This window comes from Cydia splendana, chromosome 18 (genome assembly GCF_910591565.1).
Source record: "Cydia splendana chromosome 18, ilCydSple1.2, whole genome shotgun sequence".
Classification (NCBI taxonomy): domain Eukaryota; kingdom Metazoa; phylum Arthropoda; class Insecta; order Lepidoptera; family Tortricidae; genus Cydia; species Cydia splendana.
This window is the reverse complement of record NC_085977.1, coordinates 14813839-14834102: the sequence shown is the minus strand read 5'-3', so window position 1 is coordinate 14834102 and position 20264 is coordinate 14813839. Positions and strand designations below refer to the sequence as shown.

The 20264-nt window shown below is 36.5% G+C and overlaps 1 protein-coding gene and 2 long non-coding RNA genes across 3 annotated transcripts in view; all 3 read right to left on the bottom strand.

The window, feature by feature from the left end:
- The window catches only part of LOC134799171 (uncharacterized), a 71016-nt gene that overhangs the window by 7415 nt on the left and 43337 nt on the right, over nucleotides 1-20264 (bottom strand). The window lies entirely within an intron of this gene.
- Nucleotides 2084-4263, bottom strand: LOC134799624 (uncharacterized). Its single transcript, XR_010145435.1, has 2 exons — nucleotides 3003-4263; nucleotides 2084-2787 (listed from the first exon to the last, which is right to left on the bottom strand). It is a non-coding gene; the product is annotated as an uncharacterized LOC134799624 (long non-coding RNA).
- LOC134799623 (ras-related protein Rab-1A) lies at nucleotides 4794-19759 on the bottom strand. The gene is made up of 5 exons (XM_063772062.1): nucleotides 19579-19759; nucleotides 18762-19026; nucleotides 6509-6640; nucleotides 5754-5967; nucleotides 4794-5180 (listed from the first exon to the last, which is right to left on the bottom strand). The coding sequence occupies exons 1-4, from the start codon at nucleotides 19590-19592 to the stop codon at nucleotides 5767-5769; spliced, it is 612 nt and encodes a 203-aa protein (XP_063628132.1). The 5' UTR covers nucleotides 19593-19759; the 3' UTR covers nucleotides 4794-5180; nucleotides 5754-5766.

Here is a 20264-nt window from a genome sequence, read left to right as displayed (position 1 = left end):
CCTTTCTTACACATACATAAGTCAAAATGACAGATAAAGACACGATTATTAGCTAATTCAGGCCAGTACTTAACGCGTTTATGAACTTGTCCATTCCCACGATGTGACGTCACCATAAGCGTAGCGTGGGAGTCAGCGAAATGCTATACATGGAAGTATTCTGTCCGCTCAATTATGACCCAACGCAAAGTACCCCGCGATAGGCGGTACTTACAAACTGCTCGATTGGCAATCTCAGTACCACCGAGATGACAGTCAGTGACAAATGGCTAAATTGATTGATAAAAACAACGTTTTTTTTGTAATTAAAAATATATTCATGTGTCGTGAAGTGGTGCAGAAGTTATTTTAGTTCATACCAAGGACAGTGGAATCACTTTTCACTTGTAGTAAACAGATAACTTCAGTAGAATTTGGAAACAACATGACGATTTGTTTTCAATACTACCGTGCTAAGCTAAAACGTAACAACTGCATACGACTTTCATAACGACATACGACTTTTTAAATTGCGAGGATAATAGGGATGGTGTTATGCTAAATGAAGTAGACTATTTTATTAACTTGTGTTTGGTTTAGGTATTTTCTATATAATTATAAATGTAGTAATAAATTCCTTCTTACAGATTTGTATTTTCCTTTTTTATTTCATGAGATGGAGCTATAAAAAAACTACCTAGTTATTTCAAATTAATAATCAAATTTGGTATTGTCATTTTACATTACTTTCCATTCAGATTCCCACAATATGCTATTCGCAGAGAACTATGGAAAAAAGCTGTCCAATTAGAGAGACATGAAATTGAGTGGATGCCTGGCAAGATATCTAGAATATGTTTTATTCATGAGATATAACCCGTGAGATAATCATACCCGGTCTCCTATATGTAGATACATTTTTCCTATCATGCTTTCACTGAATTAATTTAACAAATACACACATTATCTGAAAATGTTGATCATTTGAATCCACCCTCTACTGTCACATATATGTAGGTTCTCTCTCAAGGCATTTCCGTCAGTAGAAAAGAGCGGCAAACATATTAACTCACATTATAGACGGGTCTAACGCGAATTATATTCAATTACCTTGATTTACCGAAGTAAATCAGTTTCGTTTCGTATAATGTGAGTTAATATGTGTTGAAAACGCGAAAGTTTAAAATATTATAAGAGCGGCAAATTTAGAAAACGTAAGCGCGCGAACGGCTGTGGTCCTATACAAAATTTTAATTTTGCACCTTTTTCTACTGACAAACTTGCTTGACCGGCACTACATATAAAATATTTTGAACTGAAAGTGGGGATTTATTGTGACTCCGCCTGTTCAAATATTTTTGACCCGATTCGTGTACCCATGTAAATTTTGCAGACTGTATAGCCAGTCCGATTTCTAAGATCAAGTTCGCCATACATTTACTATGGCGTACTTGATCTTAGAAAAACGGACAGACTATACCTGAACGTGACTTCGCACTGCCATGCAGATTGATAATAAAATATACAAAATACTTATTATAGCGGAATACATTTATATAACAATGATATATTTACTTTTGTTGAGTTAGTCTGTCATGTCATAACAACATTTTAACTAGTTATCTTTTAATCTGCATTAAATTATTATACGTGAATTATTTGACTGGTTCTTCACTGTATGGCATAAACCTATCCCTGTCCAAGTCATATTTTGATCAAATATGAACCGCGAACTCTCAGCGGCCAGTACGTACAGCAAGAAGGTTATTAGTGGATTAATGTCGCTGATTGGTAGTTATTGACATTATATGCATTTCATCTACACTTAGCTATGTGCCATTAGTGTAATAAAGATGACTCTTATTTTGTTTACCAGCTTTGATTACAGGCTCTGTAAACGCGTCGTCTTATTTGAATGTAGGCGTAATTGTGTATGTGTGCTAATTTGGCCCGAGAATTTGAACGGTAATGTTCCTAAAGGCGGTATCCATGGTTATATATGATCGCAGGTGGGAGTGGACAAGTGAATAAGGGGGTTTGAGTTTACAACCTTTACCTCAGCTTAAATTAAGGAGTCTTATGTATAAGTTTAAAATAAAACATCTTTATAATAGCATACTGTTTTAATTTCTAAGAACCCTCATACAGAATTACAGTGGGTCAGCGCTTGATTTGGTTAACTAACTGATGTAGAAAAATAACCACATAAATAAGTGAGTCAGCTATAGATTTAAAAAATAAATTACCGGCCCAACATTTTAAACACCAGTGAGAATATAATACTTTAAATAAAGGACGAAATCATAATTTATACTGGTGTTTAGAATAAAAGACCGTTTAAATTTTAAAATTATCACACTGCCGTATGATATATGTAATGTATTTTAATACTATATCCCCTCTGCCTACGGATGCTAATATCTCGTTTCTAAGGCCATAATGCTATATCTACAATTTTGTGTTAAACAACATATTTGAACACAAAATTCAACACAGCTCGGTATTGTATTAAACACTCAGTGCGTATATAAAATTAGTACCTCAGTGAAATCAGCGGGTATAAATGAAACGGCCCATCGGACGGGCCAGGTAAGTATAGGCTTATAACTAGATCGCTGCTAGCTCGTTCGAATGATTGTTCGAAGGCACACAAACCTACAAGTTAAAGTAAGTACGGTAACCACGAAGAATATCGTACATTGACTCGCCTGTTCCTATCTCTATTGCACGCGCTTAATTATATTGAGTCCTGCTCGCACAATGGCATTAACTGCCGGCATCATCGTGCTTAGCGTTCTTACTTTACCACTGAACCACAGAATAAATAATAGTACTAGGTACAGAAGACTCACTCTTTAACAAAACGCGTCTGTTACGATCAGCACAGATATGGCCGCTAGGTGGCGACAGCGCCACGCGCGGCTTATGGCTTTCCCCAAAATTGGTGTGGAACGGATGTACTTTTAGCTACCTGTTAGCAAAGCGACGAAATCGCGGAGTGAGCCACGCCTGACTGAACTTACAAATGTATCGACATAAAGACTCCGTTCAGATAACTCTGACTGCTGCGGCATCGACAAAGTATAGTAGTGCCACTATAAACATCATATTACATGACGTATATGGTCGCGCTCTCTCACTGTCAGTATGAGTCAACACATAAGATATAAATATAGTTGGTCAAACCAATTTGTCAGTAGGTAAATAAGAACAAAAAAACTATACTCATCCTTTTCTTTTAGGTGCTAGTACTAGTGTAAGACAAAGATAGTATGATTCTCTTTGTCTATGTTTGAAATAAGACAGTCCTTTGACAAACTATATTTTCGATACAGATGTAGTTCATAATTATTTTCCATCGTATTTTCACGGAAACGTACGAACGTGTCTTGCTATTTCAGTCATTATCGGTACAAAAAGTACTGACGTTGACTGAAATAGCATGACAAATAAACGCTTCCGAGAAAATACGATGAAAAACGATTATGCACTATCTGTACGTCATTATATGTAATCACAAATTCAAATATTGATCCATTCTGTTAGTTGTAGCTTCGTGTGCATTCGAACCTGAAGGTAAGTAACGCTTTTTACATCAGTGATACTCTGTGTTCTCTTAAAAGAATGAAGTTGGAGGCAATTATGAACCATTTGTACAGTCACCACACGGGCTTGTTATGCCATTTAAGGTAAAGTAAACAAAATCTACCCTCAAACGGCTCATTAAGCCAGTTGAAGGTAGATGATCAATTAATGTTGGTTAAAGTCAGATCGTTCAGTGACTTATCCAGGCGGTTTTGTATTTGGTTGGTTAACCAATAAATGTTATCACTACCCGAAAATGTACAAATCGTTTGTTTACTTTTATTTAAATACCTACTATAGCTATGCAATTCTGAGCATCACTCTGTAAAAACCACTATTTACCCCCCCCCCCCCGGATCTAACACTAACATTAGAACATACAAAACGAGCCCTCACATACAAATTTGACCTAAGTTGAAATCGGCTTCACCACGCGGATACAGCACAAAATTAACCTACGATATTCATTATATATAAACATGTAAGTATAAACATACACCCATCCATTTCGTTCCCTTTAACTATCAAGATATTCGGACTCGGACATAGCAACTTAAGTCAGCTTATTTATATACCACACGCGGCACAGTACGGGTATAAACAGTTATTTGACTCGCCTAAAACGCTTGAAACTACCGATAGATGGCGCTGTTTTTGGAGATTTACTAAAAGCAAGTATACCATAGAACTGCTGCACGCGCACGTACCAATAAAGCTGGGATTAGACGAAGCCAGTGCTGGCTGCCAGCACTGGCGGGAATAGAGCGAAGGGTTATTGAAGCCAGTGAAACTGGCATTCATCATTGGCTTCGTCTAAACCTAGCTTAACAAACTACGTCATTTAGTCGGATCCAACAAGACACGTACCGTTTTAACGTGACACTTTTTCGTAGGTAAAAATTAAGTTAAACTATGACAAGGACAAACGATAATAGCGCTTTTCCGGCTGCTACTACTGTTGAAAGTTCCATAAGACCATCTCGTTCGAGCTTGATATTATTATCTTGCCATCTCTATGGTATACTTGCTTTTGTATATTTTGTGTTCAACTTGACAGGTCAGGGAACCAATTATACACTGGTGTCAATTTTAACATTAGTTGGTGCGGTTTTGGAACGTGAATCGGGTCTTTGCGACATTATTACATTCATTCAGATGATAGTGATAAGTCTATTTATCTTATATCAAAACAATTTACTAACCTTTAATTTTACTAAACTAAAAGTCTATTTCCTTGTAAATAAAACATTTATTTAGAATAAAATAGCAATTTTAGTGTTGTAAACTTTAAGGTTAGAAATCTTAATAAATGAGACAAGCATAAATCTAATTTTAGAGCACATAGAAATAGATTTAAAATTCTGAACATTATTTATTAACTTCATTTTAATTACTTATTATGCCCCATTTCCCGGCCGGGAAACATGTTAGAGCAAATATTGTTGTCGATTGTACAAGTGTATATATTTTATTACCTTTTACGTACTGTGCCGCCGCCGGTCGGGCACTATATTAGTTTATATAATTAACGATGCGATGAAACGATTTGTGGTAATTGCATTTGTTATGTGTGGTGCGGCCGGCGCATCGCACAGCGCCCGAGCCAAGCCGCCAGCCTGGAAATTTAAATAATAATCAATTAGAAAAAGTTACTATCGTAAGGTCGGTTGTACATGCACATTGTTGGCGCTCAATGGATTTTAATCCTCCGTCTCAGGATCTCAATATGGGTCACTTAGCTGTGCAATAATTCAAAGTGGTATCGAATTCATGAAATGATTTCCACATCACGAAATGACCAATTCTAAGATCTGGCCACATTACTCTATACAAATATTAAAATTTGTACCAAGTATCAGAAATAAATCAATACACATAGCGTGTCCGGAGCGCAGAGGGTCGGTTGCACCACTTGCACCAAATTGTTTGTCATCGTTAAAGAGTTCGGAAAAATTTTATTGTATGGAAAGTTTCATAGTCAACCGCGGCGTGCCGGGTGACGTTAATCAGTCTGTTAAGTGCGAATGGTGCAACTGGCACTTAGTGACGGTAATTTCACGTAGCAAGATAGAGAGCAGGTGTAGATAAGTACATACATACATATAATCACGCCTCTTTCCCGGAGGGGTAGGCAGAGACCACGGATGAGGCGGTCGTCAAAATATGAATAAGTAGGTGTAAACACTCACGTGGTGTTCTTGTTCAGCAGCACGAGGACTTGCCGGTGTCGATGGGGCGGCCCTGCTCGATCTTGACGGCGGCGCCGGCGGGCGCGGCGCCGGCGGACGGCGGCCCCACGCGCGCCTTGATCTCGGCCGCCATGGTCATGAACGCTTGCTCCACGTTGGTCGAGTTCTTGGCCGACGTCTCCAGGAACGGGATGCCCAGCTGCTCCGCGTATTGCTGGAAGGAGGTTAGATCATGTTGAAATGGCTGCCGGTAGTTGGTAGTAAAGTGGTCCTGGGTTCGAATAAGGGCTAATGAGGGCATATTTTATTTGGTGATGAGCGCAGATATTTGTTTTTAAGTTATGGATATTTTCTGTCAACATTGAAATCAACCTGAAGTCCCAAACAAAACTATAAACAAATAAACAAAACAACTAGGTTCGCGATAATCGCGATTCTAGATTTAGGCGAAGATATAATATAAGAATAGGTAAATAGACAATAGACATTATCTAGTAAATACTTAGAGAGCCTTATCGAGTTTTGTTTAGGAATTGGTTGATTTCAATCCCATAACATTTATTTTAAAGAGATACAATAGAATGAGCCAACATTCACATTAGCCGGGTCCACACAGAGCGAACATACGCGCGAGGAAATTGCCTCGCGTCGCGCGTATGCTCGCTATGTGTAGACCCAGCTATTGATATAATAAAATAATATCAGAATCACACCCAGTTTGGTAAACCAGTTATTTAATAAAGTAATACACTCACATTGGCCGTGGTGTAATCAACCACTTTCTTGGTGGTGAGATCACACTTGTTGCCGACTAGCAGCTTGTTGACGTTGTCACACGCGTAGCGGTCGATCTCTTCAAGCCACTGCTTCACGTTGCTGAACGAATCCTGGGCAACGAAAAAAAATTCGTTAATTAAATTAATCGTTAACATTAGCCCTTTGAACGCCAAGCCTATCGTGTGCGGCGCGTCATCGCGAACCTGAGGGGCTACCGCGAAAACCGAAATTCGCAAATTGCGGGGATCTTTCTCTTTTACTCCAATAAAGGCGTAATTAGAGTGTCAGAGAAAAATGCCCGCAATTTGCGAACTTGGATTTTCGCGGAATGCACGAAGGTTGATATTGAGCTGTAGCCGCGCACGTCAGTTGACGTTATTGGCGGTCAAAGGTATCATCGCTTTACACTTTACAGATATGTATACTAAGAAATTTAATTTAATTTCATCATTTCAAGAGCAAAAACAGGGCCAGGGTGAAAAGTATTGCCTTGTAATGGAATGTTAAGCTTTGACACCTAAAACAGCGTTTTGTTTGAGTTATTGTACTGTGTCCTTAAAATATTGTGTAAAATTTGAGTATTAAGGTCGATTTCTGATTGAATGTTTATAACAGAAGCGCTTTAGTGACTACCAACTAAAAACACCTTTTTACTTAAAAATTGACACAAATAAATATGCTCTATGCCTTCTGTTCATTGATGCCTGATTTATCCTATATTTCCTTGTGTTATACTCGTACAGCAAAAGTTTGATGAAACTACGCGATAACGCAGGCATCTTCAGTCAATCCACACCGAGCACATTTCACAGGTGACATTCATAGCTTGATAATGAGTCATTGACCCCGAACTCATAGCAGGCAGTATTATCAGCTCTCAGTAATTATGGCGACATCTTGGCGATTAGTTAGATTAGAACTGATGGCCATAATAGAGTTTACAGAGTTTTTGAACTATTGTCAAAAAATACTCGGCTTCGTGATTGGCTAGGCGTGACAGCGGTAGCTATGAGAAATTCTATAAGTATGTCGGATCATCATAACTGCAGATAAAGATAAAGATAAAAAAGATAAAAAATAGTTTATTCAAGTAGATAATTCAAGAAGAAGTAGATATATAACATAATCACTACACCTTATAAAACAAAGAGGCCCTTTTCTTTCACTGTGCCCCAAGGGGCATCGCGCGAGGCCCCTTTTGGGGCGCGAGGCCGTGGGCGACATCCCACTTCGCCCACGCCTAGCTACGCCACTGACAAATACGAACGTTTCCGAGAAAATACGATGGAAAACAATTATGCACTACTACATCTGTACTTTTATCATCAGTTTGTCACTGACATAAACGCCGTCGAGAACGTAATTTACTTTCTATACATCTCGCTCGCACTCGCATATTAGTGCAAACGGGACGTATAGAAAGTAAATTACGTTCTCGACGGCGTTTATGTCAGTGATAAACTGATGGTAACCGTACTGTACTTTTACTGTGGAGAAAATGACATAATATCTGAACCTGAACTTACGCTCTTAGCATAAACTGTTTAGTTAGACGTCAGTGTTTATGTAATTAGTGGTTCCTGGCATTGTTTACATATTGAAGTTAGGCGAACTTGGCGCGCCGCCAAACAGGCGGGTTTAGTGCAAATTATACGTACTTGAGTACTAATGAGCTGGCACTGTAATTATTATAGAAACTTTGTTTAATTGTTTTACGAATATTGCAAATCTATTGTCCGATAGTGCTTGTATTAAGACTAGTTCGACCGTCCAAACTTTTGGTCTTTTTGCTTTATGAACAAAGTTTTATTTTGCTTTATTAAGTAAACGGCAAATCGTGGGCACATTTTTAGGGTTCCGTACCGTACCCAAAGGGTAAAACGGGACCCTATTACTAAGACTTCGCTGTCCGTCCGTCCGTCCGTCCGTCCGTCTGTCACCAGGCTGTATCTCACGAACCGTGATAGCTAGACAGTTGAAATTTTCACAGATGATGTATTTCTGTTGCCGCTATAACAACAAATACTAAAAACAGAATAAAATAAAGATTTAAATGGGGCTCCCATACAACAAACGTGATTTTTGACCAAAGTTAAGCAACGTCGGGAGTGGTCAGTATTTGGATGGGTGACCGTTTTTTTTTTTGCTTTTTTTTTTGTTTTTTTTTTGCATTATGGTACGGAACCCTTCGTGCGCGAGTCCGACTCGCACTTGCCCGGTTTTTTTTCCGTTTAGGTGATAAAGTCAAAAGTAAGAAATAAAAAGACACATCAAGATTGTTTATCCTTTTTCTAATGCTTAAGAGCCAACAGGAGTGGTCATTCCTCCATACAAACGTAGTCCTCGTTTTCCTCCGTGGTTTTTGAAGCTAGAGCAATGATTTTTTCAACACAGATTAATATTGTCAATATCTGTGTCGGACCGTTTTGCTTTTTTTGATATTTTTGTTTTTTAAGGCGCTAGAGCTCTTCAAAAACGGCCAAAATGGCCTAATAGACTATGCCGCAATGAGAGGCGTGGTATTCAAAACTGATATCAATTAGCCAAAAAAGCAAAACGGTCCGACACAGATAATTTCATAATCATTTAGATTTCCAAATTTGGTTACGATTGGTTAAGTTTTGGGGGAGGAAAAAGAGGACTACGAAACCTCGATTTTTGTCATTTTTACGCAGGATTTTTCGCCTCAGCTGCAGTTGTCCCTATCGCACTAATTTTAGGGGCGGAGTCAAGTTTCTAAATACGTACACAGCCAGAAAAGTGATGGGCAATAGTCGACATTTAATGTCGATAATCTAGTGATGTAAGAAGTTATCGATAAACCGTCTTGTGTGAAAATATCTAGATCCTAAGATACAAGGGGTTTTGGGTTGAGAGTAGGGAACACATTTTTGTAGTTATGATATACAATCTATTATGAACTTTTTGATTCTAATATTTCAAATTAGAAATCAAAATCAAAAATATTTTATTGCATGGTTAAAATGGGTTAACAAAATTTTTAGGTACCTACAGGCACGCTTCGTAATTGTCGAGCAATTTAGGGTCCTAGCTGAATTGGTTGTTCCATACTTACTCGTGCTCTATGGAATGTCCAATTTAGCTAGAACCCTAAATGGCTCAACAATCACGGAGCGTGACAGTACAAATGATTCATGTTCTGTATATCCTGCCCTACAATGGCGTTAATATTTGGTTGTCATGTCTATACTTCGTTTTTAAGCATTATTGAAAAAAAAATAGTAAATACTAATATTAACCACTAAGTACATAACTATTACAAAAAAAGCTAAATAATTATACGATTGCATGCTTAAAAAAGACACGTCACCTTCACTCTAATGCTAAACAAACGAAGAATAAGAACTAACAGCGATAAGACCGCCTGTTGCTACCTTTATCTACATTGTAAATCGGTTTTAGGGTTCCGTACCCAAAGGGTAAAACACGGGACCCTATTACTAAGATTCCGCTGTCCGTCCGTCCGTCTGTCACCAGGCTGTATCTCACGAACCGTGATAGCTAGACAGTTGAAATTTTCACAGATGATTTATTTCTGTTGCCGCTATAACAACAAATACTAAAAACAGGATAAAATAAAAATTTTAGTGGGGCCTCCCATACAACAAACGTGATTTTTGACCGAAGTTAAGCAACGTCGGGCGGGGTCAGTACTTGGATGGGTGACCGTTTTTATAAATAATGGTACGGAACCCTTCGTGTGCGAGTCCGACTTGCACTTCGCCGGTTTTTTTAAAATTTGTTTTTATGTTTGTGGTGTAATAAAGAATATTTTAGAGTCAGACCAAGAAAAGTCTACAGCAATTTTGATAGCACACGCAGTGCAAGTGTTATTTATATGTCATAATTTCATAGAAGCGACGTTTGAAATAATACTTGCACTGCGTGTTCTATCAAAATCGCTATAGATTTTTCTTGGCCTAACTCTACTTTAAATTACAAAGTAAGGCCTAAATTATAAAATAAGGCCCATCAATGTTTTTTTTTTTGTGTTTATTAAACTTGATATTTTGTCTATAGTATTAGCGGACATGGCCTCAAAATTTAAACCCGCTTAAGAATCGGGCCTTATTTCGTGCATTATATACAATACTACCCATTTTTGTGTAGTCATTATTTATACTATAGAAGCATTGTTTGAGTAGCCAATTATTTAAACAGTATTTTTTTAAAGGGCAACGGTGGCAATATTTTAAGGTCTGGATAATAAGATACAGATCTTAATAGGGATATCAATGTAAGTGAATGTTACCATGACTACCAAACAAACAAATGTGATAGAATTTGCCAGCTGGCATTGTAACATTCAGACAGTTACCTATGTACCTAATCTGAAATATGAATAAATTAGTAATATTTTAAACAGGAAAGTAAACCGAATTTTGGCCTTTTGCTGGACACAATCACAATAGTAATTTGTTTTACAAGAGGGCAAAGTTTATCGCCACCGGTTGATGCATTTGCAGCACCAATGGTAGAAAATGCAAGCTCATCATCAACTGCATAATCGACGTTTGATATGACTATTGAATCCGAGCTTTTTGATCATGAATCATGATAAAACAAAATTTTAGAAGGTCGCAGAATAGTGGATTTAAAATATTTATTTTCTGTGATCTCAAATATCAGGCACGATCATACAAATTGTACATTTGCTGATCTTGCCTTTGTCATTGAAAGACGTAAGGGTTTACACAGAGAATATATATTTAAGATTACGTGCAAAAAAAAGGAAACGATACACTCTGAAGACCCAAAAAGAAAATGTTAGTAAATACTGCTCCTCCCCATGGTTACTTGGTTCCTTATGCAACCTACCTGAAATTAAACGAGTAGGTTAGTAAATTATATCATTTTACATTATAAAGTTAAATGTTTAGGTATCTCAATCACTTACTCACTGGTGGACATGGACGCAAAATTTTTGCCCATCTACTTATACTATCTTATAAAAAATGAAATTTTGAAAGTTAGCACGCTTAAAGTTCGTTTTTTTTGCATTAAGGTAACAGATTTTGACATGTCTTATTAAAAATTACCATTGAAAAATAAGTCATAGCAAATATGTTAGAATTATAAATCATATTAATCATATTAATGAGCAAGAGCACCCTAAACCGGCGAGCGTGTATGAGGAATGTTATGAATGTGAAGGAAGCGAAAGTGGTATGTCAGGATCGTAGCAAGTGGAAATCCGTGGTCTCTGCCTACCCCTCCGGGAAATAGGCGTGATTGTATGTATGTATGTATTAATCATATACTTTTTTATATTCTTTTGCTTTCATAAGTAATATAAACTAATTTTTGAAAGCGTTTTTCAATAATTATTAATAAAAAGACACGTCATGATTGTTTACCTTCTTTCTAATGCTAAAACATAACGAACTATAATAACCGGGCCTTATTTGGTACAGAACCTTGATTTGATAGGTACATCGGATATTCTGGGCCCCTGAGTTTGTTACGTAAAGGACAAAATGGTGACATGTGGTTAGAGCTGATACTGTTAAACTAGTGGTTCTGTGCGCTAAGTATAAAAAATAAGCTTCAGCGAACTCATTAAGCCTAGAAAAAACCCTACACCCTACTACCACTTAAGTCAGTCTTGAGTCTTTGAATCAATTTCCGTAGTAGTAGTACTACTACTAAGGTACTAGGAGGTAATAAGGCCTATAGTAGGTATAATAAGGCCTACTTACCTGAAAAATAATGTTCTTACAACAGTGTAACCGTGTTAGTTATTTGAGTAACATATATGTAAAGTGATACAATTAAAAGCTAACAGCAAACCAGTACATAAATTATATCTTATGTACTTCTTATGAATTACACTCTTATAAAGGTTTCGGCTAATTACGCTTAATTACTTGAATAAAGGTAGATGAATTGCGTGCGGTCCAATAGGTAACCACAACTCACGGAGTCCAAAACAATAAGCTGATCAGCAAAGTCAAGTAAACAAAGCCAAGTCACAGTAGTAGAAAGATTATCGAGTTCCGTAAACGTAAGCCGGGTCAAAAAATTCAATCGCAACACAGTAAGTAATAAGTGAACGCCTCGTGGCAGTAACGCACGAAAAATAACATTGCAAATTGTCGGCAATGAGGCGCGCGCGGGTGCAAGCGTACGCATCTGTGTGCGTGCATTACACACACAAATACAGTCTCTCACGCCCCGTCAGAGCGACGGGTATATTCAGCTTGAAATCTCAAAATTGACTTTTAGCTCAGCTCCCGTTTCGTCTTAAAACCGGCCAAGTGCGAGTCGGACTCGCGTTCCAAGGGTTCCGTACAATAAGTCCGACTCACGCTTTACTGCACATTTCTAATAGGTTTTCCTGTCATCTATAGGTAAAGAACTATATTGTGAATTTTTTTCAAAATTTTAGACCCTATAGTTTCGGAGATAAAGGGGGGAATGGTCATTTTTTGGCTATTTTCTTGAATAACTTCTAACATATTTATTTCAAAATTATAAAAAGAATATATTTTAAATTCTCAAAATGAGCTCTTTCATTTGATATATAACACGATTTAGTTTGAAAAACTTTATTTTTGTACTTTCTCATTTACCCCCCAAAAGTGGCCCCTTGTTTAAAATTCATTTGTTTACATTACATGTCCGTCGTTGGGTCACTAATTTATATATGTGTACCAAATTTCAACATAATTGGTCCAGTATTTTCCGAGAAATAGGCTGTGACAGACGGACAGACAGACAGACAGACGCACGAGTGATCCTATAAGGGTTCCGTTTTTTCCTTTGGGGTCATCCATTAATTACGTCACACGAATTTCTAGGTTTTTTGATCCCCCCTCCCCCTTGTCACATTTGGTCACATTTGGCAAACCCCTCCCCCCTAGTGTGACGTCACATTTTTTCTACGAAATCGCCAAATCGAATTAAGTAAGTACCTAAGTATTATTAATATTTAATCAAAACATTTTTGACGATATAAATATTAGTAATTTTATAACCCAAAACTGCTTAGGAAAGAAAATTAAAAGAATAAAAACGATTATCGTTTTAAAAACTTGTTATTTAAATGTACAGCGAATAAAATAATTTAAAAAAAAAATTCGGTTACTGATGAAGTTAAAGTGACGTCACAAAGTTTGTGTCTCCCCCCTCCCCCATGTCACAATGTCACATTTTCTTGACCCCCTCCCTCCCCCTAAACGTGTGACGTAATTAATGGATGACCCCTTTTGAGGTACGGAACCCTAAAAATTAAGTATAGTGGCTACAACTTGGTCATCTAGGAGTGATTCATAATAATACGAATACTTTGTTCAGCTATAAAAACATCCACATTGCATATTCGTGCGAACTGCTGAATCATAGAACAATAGATAAACAATTAAGACGCAGATCATAAAAGACGTTTAGATTCTTAAGAGCCCATCAACGTGCACACTAGCGCCACTGCTAAATAATAGTGATTATTTAAATTTAACGACAGGTATTTAAAAAAGGAGGCCGCTACGTACTGTATTGTGTATTTAGGTACCTTTTGAATAAATCAAACTAGTTTTTATGTTGCTGGATTCGTCGATCTAGGAACAAAAACGGCCGTTTTAACTTTGGACGCATAGATTGACGAATCCAGCAACATATAAACTTTTTTGATGCATTCAAACGGTACTTAAATACACAATACAGTCCGTAGCGGCCCCCTTTTTTAAATACCTGTCGTTAAATTTAAATGATCACGATTATTTAGCAGTGGCGCTAGTGTGCACGTTGACGGGCTCTTAACATAGTTATTTAAACGAAGTGTATTGAACGCGCAAACCAGTTATATTGAAGGTTACCCAATTATTGGGCGCTAGGTCATTGATATACACGGAAAAACTTAGTTACCTACTTTTGGATCTTCGGTCATTCTCATTATATATGACGTTATCTATGAAAAGGGACCTTATTGTCGATGGCGCTTACGCCATTATTAACGATGCTCCGATATAAATAAATTTGCCGCGCGACGCTGTGCGGCGTAAGCGCCATCGACAATAAGGTCCCTTTTTATGAAAAGGCATTATCTATGGATAATGTCCCATATTTAGAACAGAACTAACATCTGACCTCTATTTTATCCGTGTGAATTATTAATTACTTCCATATCCCGCTAACATAGTAAATTCAACCCCCCTTTTATTCCCCCTAGGCGATGATTTACACCATAAAAACTATCATATTTCCTATCCCGAGACGCAAACGATATCTATATCAAAATTAATTTCAATCGGTTCAGCGGTGAAGAGGTAATATACAGACAGTTGCGCATTTAACTCATTGTTCACACTGTTAATAACAATTCGTAAAACTTAAGAGGAAAGGGCCGACTGGTTCTCTATGCAACCGTAGTCCCCATTTTTCTCCCTGGATATTAACATTAAGGATTATTTTAAAGAAATTAGATGTTTATTAACAATAGCTACGCCTATTCGTTAGATTTTTTAGTTTAGTTTTAGTTTCAAATATCTTCAAATAATCTATCTTAAAAAAATTAAAGGAGGCGCATAGCTACTAATATTTTAATATAATAGCTAATTTATAATAGTTTATATATTATCCGGGGGAATAACCAGGGAGGAAAAAGCGGTTGTTCACTATCGCCTGAATGCAATAATATAAGGTCATAATTAGACATAGATTCATAATTAGAAAACATTGATAACTTTAGTTCTGTACTGTGTACTCACTTTCACTGACCTACTTTAGAATTTATATCAAATTTTAGTTTTAGTTTCAAACATAACACTTTCAAATCAATGAGGGTTAAAGTGTCCGGGTTTTGCCCATGCTTCTAAAAACCCTGCCAAACAGATAAATTATGGGAAAGCCCCAACTGTATTGGAAGGAATAAACTATATTGTACTATAATACATAGGTACTAGTAATTATTCTGTCCAAATTCTGATACTTGTAGTTTACTTACACTCATAGGTACATATTTAACATAACTCTAAGCCATTTAGTTTCCGACTAACAGAAGCAAGGGATAATGTATCAAGGGTCTGCCCGAAAACCAGCGTTGTAGTTAATACACTGCAACATTATGCTGAGGCAAGCTCCTATTTAACACTCATGAATATTTCTCCCTTAGATGTGCAACTCAATTTCTTAGTTTTTAAGTCTAAATTTAAGATTTATCTGTAAAAATGTGTTACACTATTTGTTAACTCTGTCATTACATGTGATGTTGAATAAAATTGTTCTATGTCTATGTCTATTGTTTGTAATTATTAAAAAAAAAAGTGAAGTAAAAAGTATTTATTTTCAAGAATATACACTTATGTCTTAACCCTTAAATTGGCAAGAGTAAAAATTTGTAAAAACAAGTAATATAGTAGCATACCTTTATTTAATACCGTCTGAGGGTCTACAGAAAAATGTTTTAAAAAATCCAGTATTATCGGTTTTTCAGAAAATCTATGTACATCACCATGCACGTTGCCAATTTTATAACAAGAAAAGTAACATTGTTCTATGTACACGCTGGTTACCGCTGCCAATAAGCCAGTAAAATATTATATAAAAATTAACGTAAATTATTATGAAAAAACGTAATTTAGTGTGAAATTATTAAAAGCAATTTAGTTTTTTTGTTTCTCCGACAATGAAACAAAGGAGCATATTGCATTTGACGCAATAAAATTTCGTCTATCCCTCCTTACAGTATCTGTAGTGTACATTTTTCGGTCCACTCTCAGGAAAATGCCCCAAGTTGTTAAACCAAAGACTGTCTGTAACTCTGTAGGACGCTATTTCAGAGCCTTTTGTATTTTTTTTTTCTTATGGCACAGTTTCTCAACTTTCATTTCATCGGTTACCAATCTTCGTCGCTTTACAATGTCCTTCGAATAGCTCAATCCGGAAGTTCTAAAAGTAACCTAAAGCTGTATCTAATTCTGTTTTTTTTTCAGGCTGGTACATTTCACGTGTTTATATGAAGCTCTTGTTACCCTAGTATGTAGTTAATGGCGATGAGTGTTCAAGTGTAGTGTAAGCAAAGCATCATAAATAACTGTAGATGGAGATTATAGAACTCTAATACGCTCGAAAGAGAATCAACGTGCTTTCGGAATTCAATCGTGCTTGATTATATTTATCGACCTCATCCTCGTCCGACAAGCTGTCTAGCAAATTTAATCGCTCCAAAGAAGAATTTAAAGAAGGTGGATCAGAGCTATCGTCAGAATAGTATTGTTTGAATGCACGTTGGTTCCTCATCGGAATCTGATTCATAATCAGAACATACATTTTTTACGTGAATTAAAACTAAAATCTTATGCGATCTAGATAGTGTTGAGTACTACAGACAAAGAAAGGAAACCATTCTGTTTAAAAATATTTTAAATAAACAAGGACAAGCAAAATCGTTAGATTCAAAACAAAAGTTAAGTACAGATAGGTTGGCAACGTACACGGTGGTTACCGTAGTTGAATGTAACTACATCTTTACAAACTTGTCAACGGTAACCGTGGTGTACATTCCAATTTACCAGTGATTATCTTTATTATTATGCCTTATGCACACAAAATTACCAATTATTCATATACTTTACCATTTTCTTATAAAACACAAAACATAATAATCATAACTTGCATACAGAAAAGTTGTTAAAATTTAATAAAACTTATTAGAGGTACTGGCGAGCGTCGCCGCTTCGAACTGATTTTTTGATAGCGACGTTAATTTGAATTTTTTGCCATATCACATATTTAATTACTATTGATAACATAATTATTAAGTAGTTTCTGTTAATAAAAGCTTAGGAAATTAGATATGTTTACGACAGGAATTTTTACTAACTAACGTACACTGTGATGCACAATGCCAATTTAAGGGTTAATGTATTAAATAGATGGTCTGGCAGATAAGTTCATGAGCAATTTATTCATGGTCTTATTGAATCAAGTATATATTGAACTTGATCATCTGTTTATTTATGAGTCATAACAGGACTTTGATACATTGAACCATAAGCAAAGTATTTTTTTAGCTTATCTACATACAAATAACTTGTAAACATAAGAAAACAGTAGAGGACAAACTAGCAAACTAGCAAAATACAACATGATGTGTTGTTTTGATTATGTATTCTCTCTCAACCATGCACTGATGCACTGCATGTTTTAAATTTTCTCGCTAAGATGAGATTTCTATTTGGTGATAAAACTGCCTGTTGTTATTTGTACTAAGTTTCTTTTCCATGTATTTTTATATAAACCATGTTAGTATGTGTACAATTATGTATTGTGTGTGTGTGTAAAAAGATTGTAAAAAAAAATGGACAAGTGCAAGTCGGACTCGCCCACTGAGGGTTCCCTACTTTTTAGTATTCGTTGTTATAGCGGCAACAGAAATACATCATCTGTGAAAATTTCAACTGTCTAGCTATCACCATTCATAAGATACAGCCTGGTGACAGACATACAGACAGTGGAGTCTTAGTAATAGGATCCCGTTTTTACCCTTTGGGTACAGAACCCTAAATCATATCTATTTTGCAGTAGATTGCATTGATTTCATTATATTTTCTTCATGAAAAAGTAGGTATCAGTTATTTTCAAGCCATCTATTTATTTATCAAGCTATACCTAAAATTTAATTTACCTCATGTTACATTAGCCGGGTCCACACAGAGGGAGCATACATGCAAGGCAATTTCCTTGTGCTATGCTTGCATTGTGTGGTCCAGGCTATTTATCTATTGATGGCCAAAGGCACCAAACACATGAACAAAATGACCTACCTGCCAATTGTTTTTCTTTTAGTATTTAATGTTCATACATGTCAAGACCTGCGGGCTCAGCACGGTTCCATTTTTATCGACTATCACTATGCGCGTCCCTTTCGCACTTACATACTTGTTAGAACGTGACAGGCATGGTGACAAGGGATAAAAACGCGACCGTGCTAAGCCGCCTGATTCAGCTTTGATTTGAGTAGCTATTAGTAGCTCTATTTTATTTCACATTACCAGAACAATAAGAAAATTATGAAAGGTTTAATCCATTTTGTCTTGTTGTTTGCCAACTTTGTTGCCATGACTATGCCTTTTGGGTCACTATTAAAACTGAATTTATGGTTAAAAATATTAATAATTTTTCAAAGGACCCCTCAAAGTTGCTTGCACACAAAGACACAGAATTACAATACAGTGGACTGACTCAAATCCAAGAAAATATCAGAATACTGACCTGGTCTGTACAGTCGTAGACAATAATAATGCCATGTGCGCCTCTGTAGTATGACGAGGTGATGGTCCTAAACCGCTCCTGACCTGCTGTGTCCCATATCTGTAGCTTTATTGTCTTGCCATCTAATTCTACAGTCCTAATTTTGAAGTCCACACCAATAGTACTGATGTAGCTTTCTGTGTATGTGTCATCGGCGAATCTGAGTAGGAGACAGGACTTGCCCACTCCGGAGTCTCCGATAAGGAGCAGCTTGAACAGATAGTCGCTGGAAAGGATAATATTAAAATTAATAATTGCTTGCAAATATTAAAATAAAGATTGTTACAATGAAGACAATGCAAATAAGACCCATATTAGTGTACGTCAAACAGTACTATCGTTTACTTTACGTGATACTTGTAGAATGAATGACAAACGTGCGCAAACTTGGAAATGACATAGATTACAAAGATGCGATTGAAAAGGAGGCGTATACGAGTAACAAAGAGAAAATATTTCATCACAAATCTAGCACGCTCAGGAGTTCAGAGTGTAATCGTGGCCGTCTCATGATCTCCGTTACCAAGTGCGCCATTCATATTACACTCGATTACTATTTTTTCTCCATAAATTCCTCGAATGTACCTAACACGAACACAATGAGTCACCACATCATTCATCAATATTTAAGCTTAATATTAGTTCAAAAGAAAGGTTTACGTTTAAAAATTGTTCAAAGAGAAAGAAAAATTGTATCGACAGACAATGAATGTGCGAAATAGAACGGATTTCTGCCCAGCCTTGTTTTCAATCGCCACGATATGGAATTGGTACTTACTATTCTGGATTCATATTTGTACTATAAACGTATTTTGTCCAAAAGTATGGCTTTAGAGAATATATCTAAAATATTCAAGTTCTTTGTTTGGTAAAGCACTAAACAGCAAAAAAACTAAATAATTAAACGTAGAATAATGGCCGCCACACTGAAACCGAAACACCCACACTGACGTAAGTCAGAACGTATTCACAGGAGTGCCACTTGGCAGAAAGTAAAATGCGTTCATAAATAACAAAAGTAAATGGAGAATCGATATTTGTTATCTGTGTTTTTTAACTCGATTATTACCGATTAGGACAACACTAGGGTTAAAAAGAGAGAAAGTGATATTGTCTCTTTCTCTTTCTATAACGTGCAAGCTTACTATTTGGGATTTTCATTATGTTATTTAAATTGTTAAGTTATTACAAAGGAAAACTTAGAGAAATCCAGGATTGATTTTATTAGAACATAATGTAGCATTGCTTTTGTTTCATTGCTTCCACAAATAAATTCATTCCAATAAGGTTCAAATTAAAAATAGGAAAACATTGTGTCACGATGGAGATCTGTATACAGTAGGGCCATAGTCTAATAAAAAATGGTCTTCTCTTCCCAGAGTGACACAAGCCTACGTCACAATATTGCCACTTTATATAGCGCTGTCGCATGATGACGTAGGCTTGTGTTAGTCTCGTGGTCGG

Bases quoted from the DNA above. Each gene is read 5' to 3' on its own strand.
- LOC134799623 (XM_063772062.1), bottom strand. The intron at 6,641-18,761 runs GTCAGTATTCTG...TTCGTTGCCCAG, and splicing joins TCTACGACTGTACAGACCAG to GATTCGTTCAGCAACGTGAA. The intron at 5,968-6,508 runs GTGAGTGTATTA...ACCTCCTTCCAG, and splicing joins TTGATTACACCACGGCCAAT to CAATACGCGGAGCAGCTGGG.